At 34.3% G+C, this 23,567-nt stretch overlaps 1 protein-coding gene across 10 annotated transcripts in view; it reads left to right on the forward strand.

Moving 5' to 3' along the window:
* The window catches only part of LRRIQ1 (leucine rich repeats and IQ motif containing 1), a 295,150-nt gene that overhangs the window by 43,923 nt on the left and 227,660 nt on the right, over positions 1–23,567 (forward strand). For all 10 annotated transcript variants that reach the window (XM_056798583.1, XM_056798581.1, XM_056798584.1 and 7 more), the window contains 4 exons: positions 952–1,104; positions 5,533–5,683; positions 21,041–21,234; positions 21,758–21,885. In XM_056798583.1, the coding sequence (XP_056654561.1) occupies positions 952–1,104; positions 5,533–5,683; positions 21,041–21,234; positions 21,758–21,885 (626 nt within the window). The remainder of the gene's footprint in view (positions 1–951; positions 1,105–5,532; positions 5,684–21,040; positions 21,235–21,757; positions 21,886–23,567) is intronic.

Genomic DNA, 23,567 nt, shown 5'->3' on the forward strand with positions numbered 1-23,567 from the left:
AAGAACTCTTCTAATATCAGTTATGATGATGATGATGGTAATGGGGATAAATGTATTAAAAAAAAGACTCCACTTCACAAGTACAAGGTAGGGGAGGTATGTGGCCAATTGAAATCTATCAGTATGGTGGTGACCTTTTTCATCATGCGTCCCTAAAAGTTGTCTTGGATAATTGCATTGCTGAAAGTAGTTGTCATTCCCAATTGATGGTTGTATATTATTGCTGTTTCTTGGTCCAGTGCTCTCCTGGTTCTGCTCACATCATTTTGCAGCAGTTCACATAAATCTTCCCAGAATTTTTGGTCATTTCATTATTTTTTATGGCCCAATAGTATTCTGATGCAGTTATTTACCACAACTTGAATAGCCACTCCCCAACTGATGGATATCCCTTCAAATTCCAGTTTTTTGATAGCATAAAAAGAGCTGCTGTAAATATTTTTGCACAAGTAGGTCCTTTCCCACTATCTTTGAGCTCTTTAGAATGCAGACCCAATGGCATTATTGCTAGATTAAGTATTAGTGTATCTTAAACCAAGATGCAAGGATTCCAGTGGACATATTTAATGCATCAGCAGACAGAAAAACAGATTCCACTATAAATTGCATTAAGATAATTTCCTTGCTCTGTCAACCTTGTTGTAGTCAAACCACCTCTAGAAAACTGTGTTCAGGATAAGAGGCTCATCTGTACGTTGATGACCTAGAAATTATCCAGAGGGTGGGCAAGGGCCTCAAGTTCAGATGCCTTTTGGAAAGATGAAGAAAAAAATGTTTAGCAAGGAGAAACCCCAGATGAGTTATATAAATTTGTATATGACTGACTTAAAAACATTTTTCTTGGCCAATTGTTTAAAGAAATTATTTTAAAGACTAACAGTAAAAAATAAAAACATTTCTGTAGAATTGAGTAACATAATGTCATATACTTGTTTTTATTGAATTTTCTAGGTTACAACAGTAACATTTCAGGATTTGCCGGGTTGTAGTCTTTCCACGTTGTCAGAATGTACAAGTCTTCAATTCTTGACTCTTAGGCATTGCGGATTAACTGCTCTGGAAGGACTGAATAACTGTAAAAAATTGAAATATATTGATGTACAGGTATTTTCTTCAATCTTTCTCTCTAGTACTTATTCTATGATAGAATTCAAAATGTTTTGTGTGAATATTAAGAAATAGTTGTTGGGCAGCTAGGTTGCACAGTGGATAGAGTGCCAGGCCTGGATTTGGGAGGACCTGGGGTCGTTTCTGGCCTCAGATTCCTCCTAGCTGTGTGACCCTCGCCAAAACATTTAACCCCAGTTGCCTAGCCCTTACCTCTTAGAGTTGTTACTAAGAAAAAAAGTGAGAATTTTTTTAAAATAATGATTTAGGGGAAATACATATGACTGTAGAATAGCCTATAATTCAGTGCTTCTCTGGGAACACTTTAGAGGAAATTAGACAATAAGCTTAAATTTAAGAGTAGATAAGTCGTGACGTGAATTGGAGACTAGTGTTATGCTGTGACCAACAGAATTAACACCGTGATTATAAATAATGTGTTTCATTTATTTTTAACTTGTTCCATTTATAAGGAAAAAAATTCTTTTCAGGAAAATTGGTATTCTTAGAACATTTTTTGCATCCTTATGAGGAAAAAATTTCCTAATAAGAACTGAACCAAAATAGGCACTCTCACAAGATCTTCAAACTAGGTGACTCCTTGACAAGTATTTTGTAGAGGGAATTCCTGTTCATGTATAATTTGTGTCAGCTGAACTCTGAAATTCTTCCAATTCCTATATTGGAGATTTTGTAAAAAATACTTTTTTTTTTTTCTAATTTATGCATTTCTCCTAGTCCCATCCACTGGAGCCAACTGGAGCATTTTTTTATCCTTCCACCTGAAAACTTTTGAAGAGAGCCATCAAGTTGAGTTTTATTTTCTAGCAAAATACCCCTTTTCCTTCCACTTTTATGCTTGTGGCATAATTTCTAATTATTTCCCTTGCCTTGTCTTTTTCCTCTGTAATTTCTCTAATTTATTCTTTTTAAAATATAGGACCCCAAACTAAGTAAAATACTTTAAATGCTGTCTGACCAAATATAGTGGATAGCTTTTTCATTTTGGATTATATGCCTCTAAATCTCAATTGACAGTAACTTTTTTTCTGTTATGGCCTGCATTCCAATTTATTAAGCACCTATTCTGTGCAAGGATCAACATTGTATTTGAAATTCATGAAAAAAACCTAGAGATTTTCTCCATGAACTGTTTTCTAGCTACTTTCCCCCAAGACCATATTTGTGCAGTTGCTTTTTTGGGAGGTGAATATAGGACTTCCTATTTTTCACTTAATTTTATTACATTTGGCCAATTCTTGTAATCCCTCAAAACCTTTTTGAATCCTGTTTTTGTTACCCAATTTGTAAGCTTCCCAACTTTGATAGCTATAGATTTAATAGTTATGTAACTGACATTTCATTGAGTACTTGATAAAACTATTCAAAATATATAGCCAAAGCCAAAATTTCTTTAGAGACCTTCCTTCGGGTTAATATCTCAATTCATTAATGGCAACTTTTATATCTAGTTGTTCAACTCCATTAGTTCTGAATACATTTAACTTCCATTGTCCTGCTCATATCTCTTTATTTTGTCCCCAAGGATATTTCTTAAATATCTTGCAATAAAATCCAAGCAACATTACATTAATGTAGTAAGACTGTTGAAGGTATAAGCTTAGTTAGCCCTTACTTTGTTTTGATGTACTTATGCAATCTCTTAGAGATCATCCTTTTCATAATGTATTCTAGAATTTTTAAATTTTGCATTCTACCTTTTTGAACCTCCCCCTCTTCAGGCATGTGTCCCCTTTTATTCTTCTCTGGTTTTCAATAGTCATTGACATCATTTCAGCAGTCACAAGCATTAGCTATTTCATTACTATACCAGCCTAACAATCTGTCATAAAAGAAAATGAAATTAGCCTAACAATCTGTTTTTAAAGATAAAGTAATCTATACTCAATGGTTTGAATTTATTGAAGACATGTGATAGTTTCTTTGATGTCATTTTACTTATCTTGATTTTCAGTTTCCTACTAACCATTCCTGTTCTATCCTTTCTAGTTCTGAGGTAATTTTTGGCGGAAAGACTTCATTAAATTGGTGATCTCCTTCAATTGGTACAGATTACAACTCATAGATATCTTCTCATTTGTGATTTTTATCAATATACCTAGAGATCCTTCACAAAAGCTATTCTTAGCTCAGATACCATGCAAAACCTTATTTAGATTGGTCCAAAGTCCACAGTTTGTTGACTTGTTCTCTGGACAATATGAATTTTTCTTATTTTTTAAATTATTGTTGAATGTTAAAGTGGTCTCTTGAATAATTATAATTTTATTCATGAGGTCCTCAAGTAGTTAAGTAGTTCTTATCTTTTGACTTTGTTATTGTTTTTTTCATATTCAATCAGAATCATACTTTTCAGAACCCCTTTTATTTTTGTTTTGTATTCATCATCAGTCTCAGTTTGTTCTGAACATTATCATTTCTGAGACCATTCTTATGGCACTTTTGTTTTTATCTTCCACGCATTTCTTTTTGAAATCTCAGTTGATTATTGTATTCACAATGTATCCCTATTGCTTTTTTTAAAGAGTAGTTTCTTCCATATCTCATCAAAATAATTTTTTCTTGTAATATAAGAATTTAGATTTTGAGACTACTCCAACCTTTTGGGGTCAGTTTCCATCAGTGAATTTTATGATATCCTATTGGTTCTTTACTTGAACTCTGAAATTTTAGCTTTCAATATCTAGATTATACTAGATTATGCCACATCTTCCTTTTGATGTTACTAAGTGTAAGTTGTACTGGTCACCTACTTCCAGTATTCTCTGTATCTTTTATAGTTTGTCATTTAGGTCATGTTTAGAGTAGCAGTTTTCCTCCTCACTTTCTCTACCTTTTGAATTATCGTTTCAAAATGATAATTGAATCACATCAGAAATTTGTCAACTCTAATTTTTGTAGTGAAATTGCAGCTTTCATGTAGGTAGCTGACATGCTTCATCCCTACACCATGATGGGAACAGTTGGGGAGCACAGTAGATAGAACACCAGACCTGGAGTCATGAAGACTTGAATTAAAAAATGTCAGACACTTAATAGTCATGTGATCCTGGGCAAGTCACCTAGCCCTGTTTGCCTTAGATTCTTCCACTATAAAATGAATTGGCAAAAGAAATAACAACTCACTCCAAAATCTTTACCAAGAAAACTCTGAATGGAATCATGAAGAGTTGGGCACAACTGAAACGACTGAACAAAAACAAGACACTATGATGCCTCTCTGCCACTACTGGAATGATATTTCCTGAACTCATGCATTTATTTCCTCCCTTTGGCTTAGTGGTCTCTGTTGTGCTGCTGCCATGCCAACACTTCTGTCTCTTCTACCATTATTCTAATCCAAATCTCTATTCTTTGGTTTGTAAGTTTCATCTTTAAAGTATATCTATAATATAAGCACAAATTCTTGTATCATATCTAAGACATTCTTTTTAATGAAGGTACATACTTTCATAATCAAATACTAGTCATGAATTAGACTAGCTCATCAAGGCTTGGCAATAGCAATGAAGTTAAATTCCCCTTGTTTCAAGCTCTGTAGTTGGTCTTGCATATTGCACAAATTCTAGAATTCAAAATCAATTTTGAAATTATCTCCTACATGTTTCCCCTTAAATACATGTTTGAAACGAGGTTCGTAGCTATCTCTTGGCTTTTATGGCTAATCCTTCCAGTTATTTTGTCATTTACCTCTGTGTTTTACCTATTCACTTTAAGGGGGAATGGTATCAGGGTTAGGCTCTCCAACCTTTATTAAGAGGGGTTCATCCTACCTTGTCTTCTTTTCTTAATGTGACTTTACTTGTTCATTATCACTTGGTCTGCATTTAATGGATCCTTGTCAACTTCTTACAATTTGCCCTTGTGTTTTCTGTGAGAAAATCTTATGAAGAAATCCATTTTCCAGCTATTTCTCACTTCTTCACTTTCTCTTTCCTCACCACTGCTCAGAGTTCAGACACTTATCCATAAAATAATAGGCAGTCTGACCTTGAAATGATAATTACTTTTTTAATAGTTTTAGTCATACTTAACAGAGAAAGAAAAGAGGTATTACCTACAAGAGGTAATTTCCTTAAGAAGAAAAAAATTAATGTGTTAGTGCCAGGTCTAGAATCAATATATTCTGTTCCCTACCCTAGTTGTTCTTTATACATTTCGTGATATATTAATAATAATAGATAATTTGTTGTTCCTTTGTGATAATACTTTTTATTTTGTCAAATTTAGGATTGAAAGTTGAATAATAGATTTCAGTATTCAGTTGGAAGCCTACATCTTGTCATCCCATTTATTGTTTAACAATTTGAAAAAGAGTTTGTGCTAACATTTTGAGGTGCATCAAATGAAACATGTATTTTTTTGTTAACATCACATTAAAATATAACTATATATTTATTTCAGGAAAATCAGATTCAGGTTATAAATTGTGAGAATTTAGAAAATCTCTGCATCCTTCTTCTGAATGACAATGAAATAACTTCTTTTCATGGATTGGATGGCTGTAGTAATCTTCGAAATATTGAAGTTTCATATAACAAGATCACTAGAATTGGTGAGGAAATTTAATTTATATATGTAAAATCATATTTACATATTGTTTGTTTTATTTTAAAATAACTCTAGCAGCAGAGCCGTTGCATTTGGAGCAGAGCTGAAGAGTACAGGAAAATATATAAACTTCCCAAGAATACTTGTACCATTAGAATAGAGTGGGGCTTGATTTTATATTATACTGTGGTAGCCAAATTAGCTATTTATGCTACCACACAGAGAGCTACGATGGCATTTTTTAAATAGTCAAAAGTAGATGTTGGGGTAGTATAACATTTTAATTCTAACAAGGATCACTATAACAATATAGCAAATCATTAGTTAATGCATGACAATGTATTTCAGGGTGAAGAACATGGTAGAAAGCCAAGAAATCCTATTAGTTTGGGCCAAATATAGGCACTCTTTATTTTAAGACCTCAAATTGATACCAACAACCCTTCAGGCATACTAGGAATGTTGGAAATCGAAAGATAGCTGCTCTGATCTAATACTATGTAGGTAGGTCATTCCTGTTATTTATTGGTATATATTATGAGATAGCTCCTGGGAGTCCCCTCAGTCAATGTGAATCCCTGGTGATGAAAGGCAAGGATGACTAGAACTGAATAGCACCCATATGAGGAACTTTAAAAAAAATTTTTTTAATTTAATTATTTATTTAATTAATTTAGAATATTTTCCCATAGTTACATGAATCATGTTCTTTCCCTCTCTTCTTCCCATCCCTTCCCGTAGCCAACAAGCAAAACCAATTTTACATGTGTCATTGATCAAGACCTATTTCCATATTTTTAATATTTACACCAAGGTGATCATTTAGAGTCTACATCCCTGATCATATCCCCATTGACCCATGTGATCAAGCAGTTGTTTTTCTTCTGTTTCTGCTCCCACAGTTTTTTCTCTAGATGTGGGTAGTGTTCTTTCTCATAAATCCCTCAGAATAGTTCTGGATCATTGCATTGCTGCTAGTAGAGAAGTCCATTACATTTGATTGTACCACAGTGTATCAGTCTTTGTGAACAAGGTTGTCCTGGTTCTGCTCCTTTCACTCTGCATCACTTCTTGGAGGTTGTTCCAGTTCCCATGGAATTCCTCCAGTTGATTATTCCTTTGAGTATAATAGTATTCCATCACCAACAAATACCACAATTTTTTCAGCCATTCCCCAATTGGAGGGCATTCCCTCATTTTCCAATTTTTTGCCACCACAAAGAGTGTAGCTATGAATATTTTCGTACAGGTGTTTTTCATTATTACCTCTTTGGGGCACAAACCCAGCAGTACTATGGCTGGATCAAAGGACAAGACAGTCTTTTAGCACCCTTTGGGCATAGTTCCAAATTGTCCTTGTGGTAGAGACTTGAAGAGAGAGGTTTTTTGAGACAAGCCAAGATGCAAGAACCAAGGCTGGGAACCTGCCTGTCAATCAAGAGGAAGGTTCCAAACAGAATGTTTCCAGGAGAGGCAGTTGAAGGTCTGGCCACAGAGGAGAAAAAGCAGGAACTTGAATTTTGGATGCTGACTCTGGTTTTGGGAGTTGAAGCTGACCAGGGGAGAAACTGGAACTTTGGTTTTGTTTCTCTCTAAGAGTTGAGCCTGAATGAAGGGGAAGAAGCTGAGAACTGATCCCAGTTAGCTTTTGTCCATGAGTGAAGGATGCTTGTAGGGCTGGCTTGGCTTTGGGCTTTCTGATCAAGGGGAAACCTCTGCGCTCTCTGAGATTTGACTGACCAAGAGTTGGAGGAAAGCCAAGCTGAAAAAGAGACTTTTCTTGGTGGCTTTGTGAAAAAGAAAAAAGATTTTAAACAGTTGTCCTCCATCCATCTCTCTAACTGTTTCTCTGTCACAGTTTGTGACAAGACTGATTATTTCCATAACCCTCCTAAATTCTCCTTATAGTTTAGGGAAACCCTCATCCCTCTTCCCTCAGTTTCCCATCCTATTGTTATCCCAATAAACCCCTTTCCTGAGAAAAGAAAGGAAGTTTTTCTTCATAAATATAATAATCCACTTGGAGGGGGGGTGGTGAAGCCCAAGGCTTCAAGAAGAAACTGGGAGGGAGAGGGTTGGAGAAGGGAGGGAGTGAAGGGAGGAGGAGCTTAGGAAATATATTGATCTACTAGTCATCAGTAGGGATCAGTAGGCAAACCCCAGAGTATTCCCCTTTAGCAGTATCCCCTGTGGCTCCATATCTCTCTATCTCTGTAGTAACTCTACCTCCATTGTAAGTAAGTACTATCAGGTGTATCCCCATACCAGCAGCTGTTCTCTAGTCATGGTCATAAGCCAGAGCATTCAGTCATTCCAACAAGTAATAGTTTCCACAGATCATCTTTTCTATTTTACCCTCCAGAATGGTTGGATCAATTCACAACATCACCAGCAATGTATTAGTGGGCCAGTTTTGCCACCATCCCCTATAGCATTCATTACTTTCCTTTGCTGACATGTTAGCCAATCTGCTAGGGGTGAGGTGATACCTCAGAGTGGTTTTGATTTATATTTCTCTGATTATAAGAGATTTAGAACACTTTTTCATGTGCTTATGATATGAGGAACTTTTAATGTAGGATTTATTTGAACTTGAAGCAGATGTTCTCTGGATGATTCCCAAGGGATTCAAGGAGGAGGTGGTAAATATAGTACCTACTACAAAATTCATCTGCTTTTTAAAGTACATTAGAGGACTTTGATGATGATGAGTATTAACATCTTTTTGGAAGTTTTACAATTTTAAATATTTTTTTTTACATTTCACTAGTTTGAAGGGGAATAAATATATCTAATCCCAAGCTGAATATTTTCTTGCTAATTCTAAATTCTTCTCTGCTGTAATCACACTGATTCATTCATTTCTGCAAAGTTACCTCCTTTGTTCCAGTTTCTTCTGTAAATTCAGGAGGTAGACTTGATAGTCTCTTAGGTCTCTTTCAGCTTTAAATCTATGATCTTATCTATGTATGTATATAAGTATATCTGTAGATATGGATATGGATATATAGATGTTCATATACACGTGTGTTTGTTTACATATGTATATATAAAGATGTTTTTCTACATTCAGCTTTGTGAAAATATAATGTTTATTATACATACACACACATACATACATATACACACACACACACACATATATATATATATGTGCATACACAGTGTTTTCAAATTCAGCCTTTTAAAATTGTTTGCTGCCAGCAGTAGGGCCACCCATGAGCTTTTAACATTTACATGCTGATACTTGAATATAAAATTGTTGATTTAAAACTTTGAGTTTAAAATACATATGAAATAAATCTTTTTTTCCCCCTCCCTTGGAGAGAGCACTGCATTGATAATGTATGTTAATGTTATTGGCATTCACTTGGAGAAATCATGCCAGTAACCTAAAGGCAACTAAGAAAAGAGACTGTTTGTAAGGAGAAATGCTTAAACTTCCATTAATCCAGTTTTCCTTGCCAGTAAGAGTGTATGGAATTTTTTCATAGTGGGTGGATTTCCTGGGGTGTAGCCCATATGCAAGATTGATGTGAAATATGCCATGATATTAATTGATGTACCTGAGGTATCTGTGTGTAGTGCAGAGCACATAAGGTAAAAGGCCCCCTATGCTTTCTGTTGTTTACAATGAAAACACTGTATTTATTGAGTGTGAGAAGTTAGCAAGAGAAATTGGATGGGCAGGAAGACTAGAGTGTACTGGGGTCTCTGCTCCTTCATCTTCAGGACCAGTTTTCAGAGAGTCTGGCTAAGCCCAGGGAATGGCACTGGCTTTGACTTTCAGTGATATATTGAAAGCAAAAAAAAAATCTTATGGCAATACACAAAGATATACTTGTCTTTATAAGTGAAAAATTTACTTCTCCTATCCTGTAATATTTCTATGAGAACTGAAATAAATTTGGAAGGGAGAAAAGTAAATACTCTGGGCTCTGTATTCAGTTTTCAAATGTGGGTTGTAGTTGTTTCTATGAAATTAATAATTACCTCACAACACTAAACATACTCAGCAATTCTCAGACAACTTTTAGGTAAATTCCCATTGTTGATTTTGCTTGAACTGAAGTGATAATGAATGGCTGAGGAGACTTTTACTATTAATATAAAGGCATTCCGCTTGCAATGAGAGAACTTTGTAAAACTTAATAAAACATAAAATTGACTTGCAATTGTCAAAAAAGTCAACTTTTGAAAAGTATCAAAAATACCATTCAAATACTACTCTAAGATAAATTTAGTGGGTTTTAATTCAATTTTAAAAATTGGAAACATAAAACATGCATGATTTATATAGATATCCCTTCTACAATGTCACTTTCCTCAAAGCGGTTTCTATATATCGTGGGTTGGCATAAGAAATTAAATAGGAATTTGGAGGGAGTTTTGTGGAAGCTGCAGACAACATGTGAAGGCCAGTAGGCAACACAGAAAAAGTTTAGAAACTCAGAAGGGCATAAAAATATATGCTTAGTATTGTCAGCATATTTTATCTTTTAATACTATAAGTGTACCTAATTTCTTATACTTGAAACAGCTCATAAAAGAAAAAATCAGTCTTCTTTTCTGGTATGAAGGGAGGATGAAAAAATTTTATGTGGATTTTCCAGTTTGTGGGGGTGCTGTGTCACTAATCCCCACAATGTGGAAGGAATACTTGTAGTTTTATATTTTATAACAGTTTTCATCTCTAACAGCAACACTAAGTGCAATTACTGATGTGTATTAGTTTTCCCTAAAAGGTACACATATTTAGTCATTAAAGAGAGGTATTTACATAAAACATTTCAAAGTGTTCCTGATGTGAAAGAGAAAAGATGGAAAAATCAACTATTATAAAATCTTTAGAATCATAATTACCTCTTGTTTTGTGGAACATTTAATATAGAAGAAACATTTTCTAATTTCCTTGTGTTGTATGAAAATATTTGCCTTCATTTTTGTAATATATTAGTAAATGATATTTTAATTAGTATTAATTATGACAGTATGCTCTGGATTCATATTCACGTGTGAAAACTGTTTTAGGAAAAATTTAATCTGCAAGTAAATGTCACTTCTGATCTAACAAGTTGATCTGAGATTTTTTCAATGTTATATATTTAGAGAATATCTTAAATTGTTCATTTACTTTCAATCAATGTTGAAGATGCAGCCCTGATTTCTTTGCCAAAACGTTTTAAGCTTCTTTTCATAACGATTATGGTGGTAGCTTAGCATTTCAAATCTTTTCTCCTAAATTAGGTGAGTTATTGTAATTATATAGGGAAACATTCCTCAAAAATCCCGCTTTTGATGATGTGAAATGATTGGTTTCAACCATTCTTCTCTATACATTTTTCCTTATAAACCAGTACAGCTTGAATTGTTCTGCAAGTGTCCAGGGAGAGAAACAAGTTTTTGAAAAATCACCAGTTTTTGTTTTTTTTTTCCTTTTTTCCTTTTCAGAGGTGAAGGAAGTGATTAGATGTCCACTAGATGGCATCATTTTGCTTTTTATTTTTTTACAGATAACTTAGCGAGGATATACTTGGAGAATTTTAGAGCTAAGAAGGAACCTTATATTCAATTTGATTCAACAAGGAATTATTAAATGATTACCAAATGTAAGACAATGTGCTCTGTACTAGTGATATAAAGATGAAATGACACACATCACCTGCCTTCAAAGTACATACACTAGGGTTGAAATGTTGGAATCCTTTTTGAGCAAACTTTCCCCTTCTTCATCCCTATATCCAAGCTGTAGTTCCAAAGCCTACAGTCCTTATGATTCTGACCTCATCAGCCCCTACTCTCCGCTCACTCTCTTTGTACTGCAGTTGCAGTTCTTGTTCCTTCTTACAATGACTATTGAAATAGTCTCCTAAATGATAGCTGTCTCTAGTTTCTTCCATATATGTTCGTAGCTAAAATAATTTTCATAATATACAAATCTGGCCATGTCACTCCTCTGCTCAAAAATCTTCAGTGGCTCTCTGTTGCCTGGAGGATAAACTGGAGACTCTTGTGCTTGTCATTAAAAGCCTCTCGCAATCTGTCTTCAATCTTTCTAGCCTCCCGTGATCTACATTCCAACCAAACAGTGCTACTCCCTGTTACTTGATCTTATCCTGCTTTCTCCTTCCCCCGTACATTCATGCAAGCTGTCACTGCGGCTGGAATTCACTCCCGCTACACCTCCAACTTTGGAAATCCTCTTCTTCCTTCAAGGCCAGCTCTTTCGCTCCCTCAATATAAAACAGAATGGGATAAATACATGGAGATTTAAACAAAGTGCTTTGAAAATTTGAAGAGCAAAGTTTGGCTGAGGGTAGATATTATCTCACCAGCCACAGAAAGCCATAGCCCTTTATAGCTGGATCAGATGGAGAAACTGGACTGTGGCAAGGGTTCGTGCTCAAAGGCTGTATAAGAGGCAGAGCTAGAACCAGAAATCAAACATGTCCTGACTCCAAGTCTTCCCGCTTCACAAACCGGAAGGCCAGAAAAAGTCGGGTCTTAAATTTTATTCTAAAATAAAGATCACTTGGAGAATATGTCAATAAGTGGAAAATTGTGAGAACGGCACCTTTATTGAACTCTCTTAGGATGGAGAGGACTTCACTCAGCAAGTCACCACCAGAATCTCAATATAATGACAGCTGATATTTGGAATCTGTTAAAGCCCTCTGATGAATTATCGTGGTAACTGGCTCCTCCTAGCCAACTCTCATAATATGCTAGGGCCCGCTAAGCTAGAAAAGCTTCCTATAGTCGTTTTTTTTTTTTTAAATAACATTTACCTTCTGTCTTGGAATCAGTTCCAAAACAGAAAAGCATTTAGGTATAAGCAACTGGGGTTAAGTGACTTTCCCAGAGCCCACAGCTAGGAAGTATCTGAGGCCAGTTTTAAACCCAAGAATTCCTGACTTCCAGCATGGCTCGCTATCCACTGAGCCACCTAGTTGCTCCAGGATACAGTCTTAGGGACAGACTCAATATCTCTTGTTTGAGGACCATCCTGAGAAGGTTAAAAAAACAGTATAATCTATATATAGGCTAAAAGTTTACCTAATTTTTTAACCTCAGTGATTTTCAAAGAGCATTTACTATTTAGAGTTGGGTTTTACTAATATTGGAACACCCAGGAGGAAAAAAAAATGCTCAATTCCTTAAAGTAACATACTAAAACTTTTTTGCCACTTAAAAAATTTTTTTAAACATTTTTTAAAAATCACAGTGATTTAATTGTTATCAGAATATGTTTTTCTTTTCAGTAGTTTTACATTTATTTGGGTTTCTTTTTTTAAAAATATATTTTATTTGATCATTTCCAAGCATTATTCGTTAAAGACATAGATCATTTTCTTTTCCTCCTCCCCACCCCCCATAGCCGACGCGTAAGTCCACTGGGCATTAGATGTTTTCTTGATTTGAATATTTGGGTTTCTTTTAAGATAAGTTTACAATGAGTTTGACTATTTGTGCAATTTAAGTTAAGCAAGAATCTCCTTGGGACTAAGTGTTATTTGCTTTTGAGGGCTCCTATGTGGTTTCTGGAAATAAAAAGATATGGAACAAAATAACCCTAAATCAAAAGGAGGGGGAGAAAGAGGAGAAGAAAGATGAGAAGGAAGGGAAGGCAGAGAAGATGGACGAAGTGGAGAAGAAAGGAGGAGGGGGGGGGAGAAAAGAAGGAAAAGGATCTTCCTGGCATACAACCAACTCTTCATGACCTTTACATTGTAGGCAAACTGTTGTACCTACTGTTCTCCAAAGTTGATATGATGTCCCACCCATGATCCTTTGTACTGGCTGTCTCTAGACCCCAAATGTATTCTCTCTTCATTTTCACCTCATAATCTTAAACTCCTGTCAAAGCTCAGTTCAGGTGTTACCTTCTATGTGAAGACTCTCCCAATCCCTCCAGTTGTTAGTGTATTTTCCTTCCTTCAAAAATCTTCCTTCTCTTTTACATCCTCCTATAATAAATATACTATTGTTATCATATGGGGTCACTCCAGAAGAACAAAGATCTCTTGAGGGCAGGAAACTTTGTTCTTGTCTGGTCTATGTTCCTCCGCACCTGGCAGAACACACTCATGTACCTGGCATGTACACAATAATGCTTAATTCATAATTGTTTAATAATTAGATTGGAAACAGATTCAACTGTGATGAACCTGTTATCTATGCACATAGAACTCATTGTTCAACCTAAATTTTCCAAAGAAAAGGCTTTGTTTCTTGCTCAGTTCTAGGCTTTCATAATACTTTCTGGACTTTTTCAGCTCTCCTTAAGGCATGTAACCTCCTCTACCCACTCCTTTCTTTTTCTTTTTTTAAACCCTCCCCTTTCACCTTAGAGTGTATTGGTTCCAAGGCAGAAAAGCAATAAGGGATAGGCAACAGGGGTTAAGTGATTTGCTCAGTCCTATAGGTGGGAAGTGTCTGAGGTCAAATTTGAACCCAGGATCTCCTGTCCTCAGGGTCTGGCTCTCAGTTTGCTCCCTTTCCAGATTCTCTTCATGGGTTTTTCTCCCCCAATAGAATTTAATTTCCTTAAATATAGGACTTTACAACTTGCTTTTATTTGTATCTCTGGTACTTAGGTCCATGCCTGGCACCTTGTTGTTGTTTGATCATGTCTTGCTTTTCATTGAATCCATCACATCCTCTGCCACCCCTTTTCCTGTCGCCTTCAGTCTTCCTCAGCATCAGACTCTGTTGCAGTTAGTTCTGTCCTTCTCATTATGTGGACACAGTATTTCAGCTTCAGCTTCAGTATTTGTCTTTCCATTGAACAGAGTTCAATGAGAGTTAAGGATTGACTTATTTGATCTCCTCGCTATCTAAGGGACTCTTCAGAGTTCTCCACACCACAATTTGAAAGCATTGATATTGCAGTACTCGACTTATAGTTTAACTCAATTTATTATGTGCCTGGCACATAGTGTCTAACATATGCTCTGTCTCAAAGGATGTACTGAAGATAGAGACAAACAGATAATGAGATAAATACAAAAACTCTGATGCTTTCCCTGAGGAATTGCCATCATAGGTTCTACAATTAGGGATGTGGGGATCTTAAAAGTCAATCAACATGATCCTCCCTATTTGAAGATGATGAAACTGAAGAATTAACTTTCTCAGCATCTCAAATACTAAACATTCAAAGCAGGATTTGAACCCAGGTACCCCTGAATTGAAGTCTATGCTCTACTGACTGCCTCATCAGAGTAAAGTTTAGAAAGACCAAATATTGACTAGGAATGCTAAAATCAAAAGATATTTTCCTTGTTTAAATTGTAGGTCAAAGAGATGGACTGAAAAGAGACATTAGAATACTGCTTCAGGAAGATGGAACAATAATAGAAAACAGAGCAAAGTCCAAGTTCAGCACTTGTTTTGTTTCATTTTTTTTTCCTGCCAAGAAGAAATCTTTGCTCTTCTTACAAGAAAGAATAGAACTAAGGTGGCTAAGAAGTTTAAGGGTCAGCCAGATGGCTCAGTGGATAGAGGGCCAGGCCTAGAGATGGGAGGTCCTAGTTTCAAATCCTGGCCTTAGACACACTTTATGACTGTGTGATCTTGAGCAACTCAACCCCAATTGCCTAGCTCTTACTACTTTCCTGCCTTGAAACTGATACTTAGCATCAATTCTAAGACAGAAGGTATGGGTTAAAAAGAAAAAAAGTTGAAACTATAATAATTAAGAGAACAATTGTACCCACCCTTCAGGTCACTAGGATCAATTCCTTCCCTGTGTAGTCAGCTAACATTTATTAAGCATTATGCAAATGCAAAAACAAAAGTTAAACATTTTTCCTCCCAGGAAGTGCATATTATAATGGGGAACACACCACAAATAGCTAGATACATATAGGGTATATATTGAGTAGGTAAAGGAAATCTGACAGATGAAAGCATTAGTAACTGGGCAATGGGAACCAAGAAAGGATTGATGTAGAGGTGGAATTTGAGCTGAGTCTTAAAGAAAGTCAGAGAGAGACTAAGAGGTTGCAGTGAGGGGGCAAATCATTGCTGACTCGGGAAGCATCCAGTAAGAAAGCATGGATCCTATTTTTGTGATAAAGCAGCTATTTTTGTGGTAGCATAGAATTGAAAATGGAGGCGTCATTGATCAATTAAGGAATACTGAACAAGTTGTGGCATATAATAGTGATGGAATACTATTGTGCTATCACAAATAACAAGCAAGATGATTTTGGAAAAATCTGGAAAGACTTACATAACTGATACAAAGTGTGAAGTATGCAGAATTAGAAGATCATTTTTTTGTGTGCACAGCAGTAGTTTATTTGTTCTTTTACAAATGAGATTGACCTAGTTATTCTCAGCAATGCTTGTGATCCAAGACAATCCCAGTGACTCATAGGGAAGAATGCCATCTGCCCTCCAAGAAAGAACTGTCGGAGTCTGAATGCAGACTGAAATATTATATTTCATTTTCTTCTTTTTTCATTTGAGATCTCTTCCACAAAAAAACTAATATGGAAAAATATTTTGCATGATTACAAATGTAAAAATCTATCAGATGACTTACTGTCTCAGGGAGGGGAGAGGTCAGGGAAAGTGTGAGGGGAGAGTCAGAAGAAGGAAAAGAATTTGGAGTTCAATACTTTAAAATATTAATGTTAAAATTGTTTTTACATATAACAGGGAGAAAATAAAATATCATTAAAATGATAGGTAAAAAAACATAAAGGAAAGGCATCCTCACAGCTGAGCAATGTAGATCAGGGTTGGGGAGAGACTGGAGGAAGAGAGACCAGTTAGATAACCACTGCACTAGTCCAAGGGAGAGGTGGTGATGGCATGAACTGGAGTTGTGGTGATATGAGTGCATAGAAGGTGATGTAAAGGAAAAATGTTATAAAGGCAGAAATGGTGATATTTCTTTTACACATTTTTTCAATGAATAATTTCTTTCTTTCCCATCTTCCCTCCTCCAACTGAACAAAAAAATAAAAAAAGAAACACAAGGGAAGAAAAAACATAAGTATGCTTTCAAGCAAATCCAAATGACATATTGCCTCTATCCAAAAATTAATATTTCATTCTTTGTCTTGTGCCCATTATCTAGTAGAAAAGAGGTGAATAGCACACTTAATTTTTGTTTCTCTGTAAACATGGCTTAAAATTGCATGGTGAGGGGGAGGTAGGAGACTTAGTAGTCAGAGAGGCAGGCCTGGAGATGGGAGGTCTTGGGTTCATACATGGCCTCAGACACTTCCTAGCTATATGACCTTGGACAAGTCACTTAACCCTCACTGCCTTACCCTTAATGCTCTTTTGCTTTGGAACTGATATCTAGTTTAAAATTTTAAAAAATTGCAATATGCAGGATTCTCAAATCTTTCAAAGTAATTTTTCTACAGAATGTTTTTGCTCACTTCTGTAATTTTTCTTAAATTTTTATAAACAGACAGTAGATTTCCATGAAATGAAATGACAAAAAAATTTTATCCATAATTTGTTCCTTATTATTAGATTGTAATTTTAAGATCCTTCTCTTTTTAAAGGACAAACAGAATATTAATATAAGTATGTTTTATTTATAATATCCATATTCTCAGTACCTAGCAGAGATTAGATGTGGTAGATGCTTAATGATCCTTTGTTAACTGATTGATATGATACTACAGAAAGTGATGTAGTTATGGTTTCATTGGCTTGTAAAAAATACATTTTTAAATATGAATTACTATGAAAATGAGAACAAAGTCTCAAATAGAACACAAATAATAATGCTAAGTACATTGAATGGTGTGTAGTCTACTGAAGAGTTAAATGTCCATGTTATAGGAGGTCTAGTTGTCTTGTTAGCTTAAATCAAATATTAGTTCCTTTTTGAGTAATAAGGCTAATGTAGGGACTTGACTTCAGCAACTGTTTCTTTATAGAATAAAATGTTTTTCATCTCTCATTCTATCCATCAGCTCGGTGGTGCAGTAGATAGAATAATAGGACTGGAGTGAGAAACACCAGAGCTCTTCATACATACATACATACCTCCAATACAGTTTCAGATCTTTTAAACTAAGCAGTGTGGCTTGGGTAAATCACTTAACCTTTTTCTGCCTCAGTTTCCTTGACAGTAAAATGAGGATTATAATAGTACCTAACTCACAGGATTATCATGAGGATCAACTTAGATAAAATTTGTACAGTGTTTAGCACTGTACCTGATAAAGCATAGGTAGTCAATGCGTATCTCCTTATTTTTCTCTCACCAAAATTCTCCACAAACCAGGATACCTGTGATCTCTATAATGGGGTCCTGAAATATCCCAAAGTATCTTCATAATTGAGGAAAATTTAGTTCTCTTCAAGCCAAATATTAATGTCAGAATATTCCCCAGCCACAGTAGATAATTTACTGTATAAGCAAAAGAGCCATTTTTAGTTGTAGGGGAGTTCATTGGCCTAGATTCTTAGATGAGATCTTTAAAGTTGATGTACTTTATGTGAATTTTTATTTCATTTTATTTTTAATATTTTTATGTATTTGACTGTTTTTCTTCTTTCTATTCATATGTTTCCTTTCTCTTTCAAAAACATAACATCAAAAATCATTGCAGCAAGATTCAACTTTTATTTAGAGTCAGTATGTCATAGGTGAGTTATATAGTTTAAAGATATTTAATAAACTCATAATTTTCAGGGTAAAGTAGACATTTGATTTAAACTTTGTGTTTCTTCTACAAAGACATTTTCTAGTACCCTTTACAACTACACAAACATTTTAAAATTTTTATTTTTTAAAATAAATTTTATATAAATAAAATATACAATTTTATGAATTTATAAGTATATGTATATATGTCGTTTGGTCATGGACTTTTGAAAGATTTCCCTTTTTAAATGATCATTTCTCTTCCTCTAAAACTTTAATAATGTTTGTGTTTCCAATCTAACAGTAATTATGTACAGAAAAAAATTCAAAGTGTTGAAGATTTTGGCTGGGTCAAAGGAAGAACTTTTTATTACTCAAAGAAATATCAGAAAATGGATTAGTCTAGTTTTATGAGATACTGAATTCCTTGTTACTGTAAGTGTTTCTGCAGAGATTAGATAACTATTGGCCATGGATATTGTAAAAGAAGTTTATGAGTATTGTTGAGGGAGAGAGGTGATGACTGAACCACAAGAAATCTAAGGTACCTTCAATCCTCAGGTTCTAAGATCCTGAGAATTCTTCAGAAAGTACAGGCAGGGGGGAAAAAAAAGTGAAAACGAGAGAGAAGCAGAGTTCTTAAAAGACTGGAAATAGATTTAAATGTTCTAAATTCTTTCAGAATTAAATCAACATGTCAGTTTTCTATATTGGGTTTTTTTCCAAACTATATGACTTTTATAAGTTGCTCACACATTGATGATCAAGCCATCTTTTTAGTAAAATAGCTCATGTGCATTTCCACACTAAATTGAAAAGTTAAAGAAAATTTAGTAAAATCCCTTAATGTTATTTGGGATAAATTCAGGTGAGTAATTTTAAAAGCTTTAAGTTTAGCTTGAGAGCATATCTTAATCTTTAGACCACATTAAACATTTTAAAAATATCTAAAACCATATTTGAAATATAGTCAAGATAATATATGAAAATATTTGATTTATAAATAATCTCCATAATTAATGAAAATTATATAATTGGACCTTCTGAATATACATGTACATCATACATTTGTGAATATATACACACATACATATGCATATTTTTCATGTAGTTGGAAATGACTTTAAGATATCCGGTAGATTGGCCCACTAGAACATTAGATTAATCCTTCTGGAGAAATCTTTCACATTTTTCCTTAGTTACTATTTCTGGAATCAAAGAATTCCTAATACTGTATCAGTGATATTTATTAATATCTACTATGTATCAGGAACTGTGTTATATACTCATCATCTTAAGATGAAAAATAGCATCACCTTGAACCTCAGGCAATTTGCTGTCAAATGGGAAAGAAGTAATATAATATAACCACATAATTATGAGAAAGAGAATATGGGATCAGAATTCTTTTTGGAAGAACCCAGTAACACCTTATAGACTCTTTTACAACCCTGTGACTTCCATTGATTCATTAAGATCATTCAAGGTTCCTTGGAAGACATAACTCTGCTCCGTGACTGCCTGAAAAAAATCCTTAGGTGAGCCACAAAGCATATCTGTGTGTGTGTGTGTGTGTGTGTGTGTGTGTGTGTGTGCACATGCGTGTATGTGGGTCCAGTGAAGTGCCTATTTAGGAGACATTCTGTGTCTGTGGTGAAGTCCCTTTCTTATTCTTGTTTTGAGGGTGACCTTGTGCTGATTTCATCAAAGCCTAAAAGAGAGAAGAATTTCCTGGAAGATTTCTATATTCACTCAAAGTAGTTTGGCTGTCCATTCACACAGAAAAATGAGGTAGATGGAGAAGGGCTGTTGCCCAGATTTCATAGGATGGATGATGGATCCTACCGAGCTCATGTGGAATAGTTAATGCAGATGAGATGATAGGTATTGCGTTCAAGGTTGGACATGAGAAGAGCAGGCTGGCTCAATTTGGGTAAATCTCAATGTTATTGACTCCAAGTATCTTTGGAAAGCAAAGACCCAGCTTCTGAGTGCTCCTGTTATTGGGGTGGTCCTATGACAATGAGACTACAAGAAAGTAAGAGAGAAAGCAGTGTAGAAGAGCATGGTGGGTGTGAGTAGACTACAATAACTAATGAGGAACTGTGAAGCAGGAGTAAAAGTGGTTATATCTTAGGAAAAGATTGGTAAAAGTGAGGCTTGTTTAGATAGCTAGAGTGTTCCTGTGGTACAGAAGGTGGTATATGTTGTCAGACATGGAAAATAAAATATATTGTTTTGTTGAAATATATTTCTTCATCAAGGCAGGGTTTAGGGTTAGGATATATGACAACCTTTTAAAAGAAGAATTTAAAAAAAGAACCTAAACACTCAGAAAATGGCATAACAAATAGTTTTACAATTCTCTTAGCACTTTTCTTTATTTCTTTGCCTTCTCCCAATAAAGATATTTACTCTATGTCTTATTGGTAATTTAAAGTTCAAGTATTATATTTATTTTTGTATTGTTAAGTTGGTACCACATTCTAAAATGTCCAGTGTCCAGCATATAATAAGCATTTAATAAATGTTTGTTGACTTTACAAGTTTGAGAAAATTTAAAATATTCATTTCAAAGTACTATTGCATTTTGATAACTTTTATTTTTTAAAAAAGGATTTAAAACAAGTCCCGACTTAAAATTGAGAACATTAGAAGATATAGTAGCATAATAATTCTGAAAAATGAATTTGAAATGTTATAGAGAATCACTGATCTTAGCAACTTTTCTTTCAGGTGGATTAGAATCTTTGAAATCTCTTCAGCAACTAATTGTGGATCACAATCTGCTTATGAGTACCAGAGGTCTTTGCAGTGTTCCAACTATTATACACCTGGATTGCTCTTATAATAATCTTACTAAAGTTGAAGGCATTACAGACTGTGGCTTACTTCAGATTTTGAAGTTACAGGGAAATTACCTAAATGAGGTAAATTATTTCAGATTAATGACAAATATATATTTTTTCTTGTGTAAATATATAGCATATAGCCTTATTGTTTTAATAGTTTAGAATAATTTTATCTCTGATTAATCTTTTTGTGGTCATAATTTAGAATCAATTTCCCAATTTAAACTAAAATGAATTTCTTCTCTGCTTTTTAAAAAGGCAATGCATTTTTGCTATTTTACAAATGGAATCAGTAATGTATTTTTCATACTGTTAAACATTAAATCACACCTTTTTCAAGTATCATATTTCTGATAAGTATGAGACAGAAATCAGTTAGCAAGTAATTATAATTAAGAATTAGGTCATCTTTTTTTAAATTAAGAGATTACATGAAGATTGTTACTGTCAACTTTACAATTTATGTTGCAAAGACTGGCATTTTTAATTAATAAAAAATTTTATTAAGTTGCAAATGTGGTATGTCATTAGTTTATCTTAAAACCTAAAGTTTAACTAAATGAATATATCTATTATCTTTGTAAACTAAATATAAATGTAGCTTCCGTCTCTGAAGAATCACGTTCTGCTCAGAGAATTATACTTGGATGACAACAGTATTTCAACATTGGAAATGTTCTCTTCCTACTGGCTTCCTTTATTACAGATTCTAACTGTCTCTCAAAACAGGTAAATTATCTTTTCTTCAGTAATTGCTGCAGTGAGATTTTAACTAAAACACATTCATAGTATCTCCCTAAAAGCAAAAAATACTGCCATTATTAGTATCTTATTTTCTAATAATTTAAAAAAATAAATTGATATAAAAATGTTAAACTAATTTGGTATATACACTTAATAGGTTAGAATTAAAGTGTTATCAAGATAAAAATGAGAAGAATTTTCATAAAAGTTACAATTTGCTTGTTTTACTTAGTTTTCCTTTTAAATCAAACATATATTTCTAGAAATCTCTAAGAGAAATATTCATTTTATCCTGGTAAAGAATATATTCCTTAAAAAATACAAGAAGTTCTTATTTCATTCTAAGATATTTTCTCTCAAATGGTATTTATTATGCACTTGAAAGGCAATTGTTAAGCTTCTTTCAACTTTCATTTTATATAGCAACTGTTAAGATTGATTTAAATTTTATTTCCCAAAACATATATATATGAAAATACATATATATATATATATAAAACAATACTTTAAAAAGTACTTTGGCATATAATGGAAATGAGTACCTGCCAGAGGAGTTCAGTGTGAGACCACCAGACATCTGGAGCTTTACAGAAAGTAGTCGAAAACTAAAACATGAGGGAAATAGGTGCACATCTCCTTCAACTTTGCTATTAGATTAATATTTCAGTGAGTTCTACTCTTTCTAATATGATTAATTTGTTCACCAAAGGCAAATAGAAAAAATGCTTTGAAGAAGAATCTGTTAACTTGGGCTCTACACTTCATGTGAAACAGACTAAGAGAGCCTGAAGATGTCCACCATGTGTTTCCTTTCTTTTACAATAAAGATGTCTAAAATTCTCTCTTAATCTTCACCACATTAGGGTGATCTGTCCTGTGAGCATTTCTCCTAGAAATATTTTAATGTCCATTAGAAATTTAAAACTTTGGCAAGTAGAAAACGGAATCTGATTTCAAACCTCTGTCAGTTGGTGTGCCCATATAGCAACGATTTACTGCTCCCAGATTTACCATCAGAATCCAGTGATGCCAGTTCATTCAAAGATCCCTTAAAGATGGAAGGTAACAGATAGATGAAAAATGGAAAAGACCTATCAACATTCCTATCATGTATTTTCTTCGCCAGTGACAATGACTGCTATGTTTATAATCCAACATTAGTACTTGATATGCTTTTGGAATAAATGGAAATAGAACTATGAATGCAGAGATAGGAAGAGCTAGTGTGCCAAGCCAAATATATGTCGAAATCCATGCAAGAGATTTTAAGGGAATTCTCAAGGTATCTAAAAGAGGGGCAAATACTAAATGATTGGAAAAAGTCATAGGAGATACACATATATACACAATACATACATCTCTACCTGTGTGTGTAGAGAATGTGTGTGTGTGTGTGTGTGTGTGTGTGTGTTGGAGAGAATCAGTGACTCCACTAGTCTAGGGAATTGTCCAGTGCAAATCAGTACCTGACTATTTTAGAGATAATATTATAACTTTTGTAATATCTGGATAGTATTACTACTAAAAAAGGTGATTAAGAATTGGATGAATACCAACTTATATGCCTACATTCTTCGTTGCTAGGAAGCACAGTGGATAGAGTGCTGGTGATTAATTCAGAAAGTCCTAAGTTTTAATCCAGCCTCAAACATTTGCTTGCTCTATGA

This window comes from Monodelphis domestica, chromosome 5, assembly GCF_027887165.1.
Source record: "Monodelphis domestica isolate mMonDom1 chromosome 5, mMonDom1.pri, whole genome shotgun sequence".
In the NCBI taxonomy this organism is placed as follows: domain Eukaryota; kingdom Metazoa; phylum Chordata; class Mammalia; order Didelphimorphia; family Didelphidae; genus Monodelphis; species Monodelphis domestica.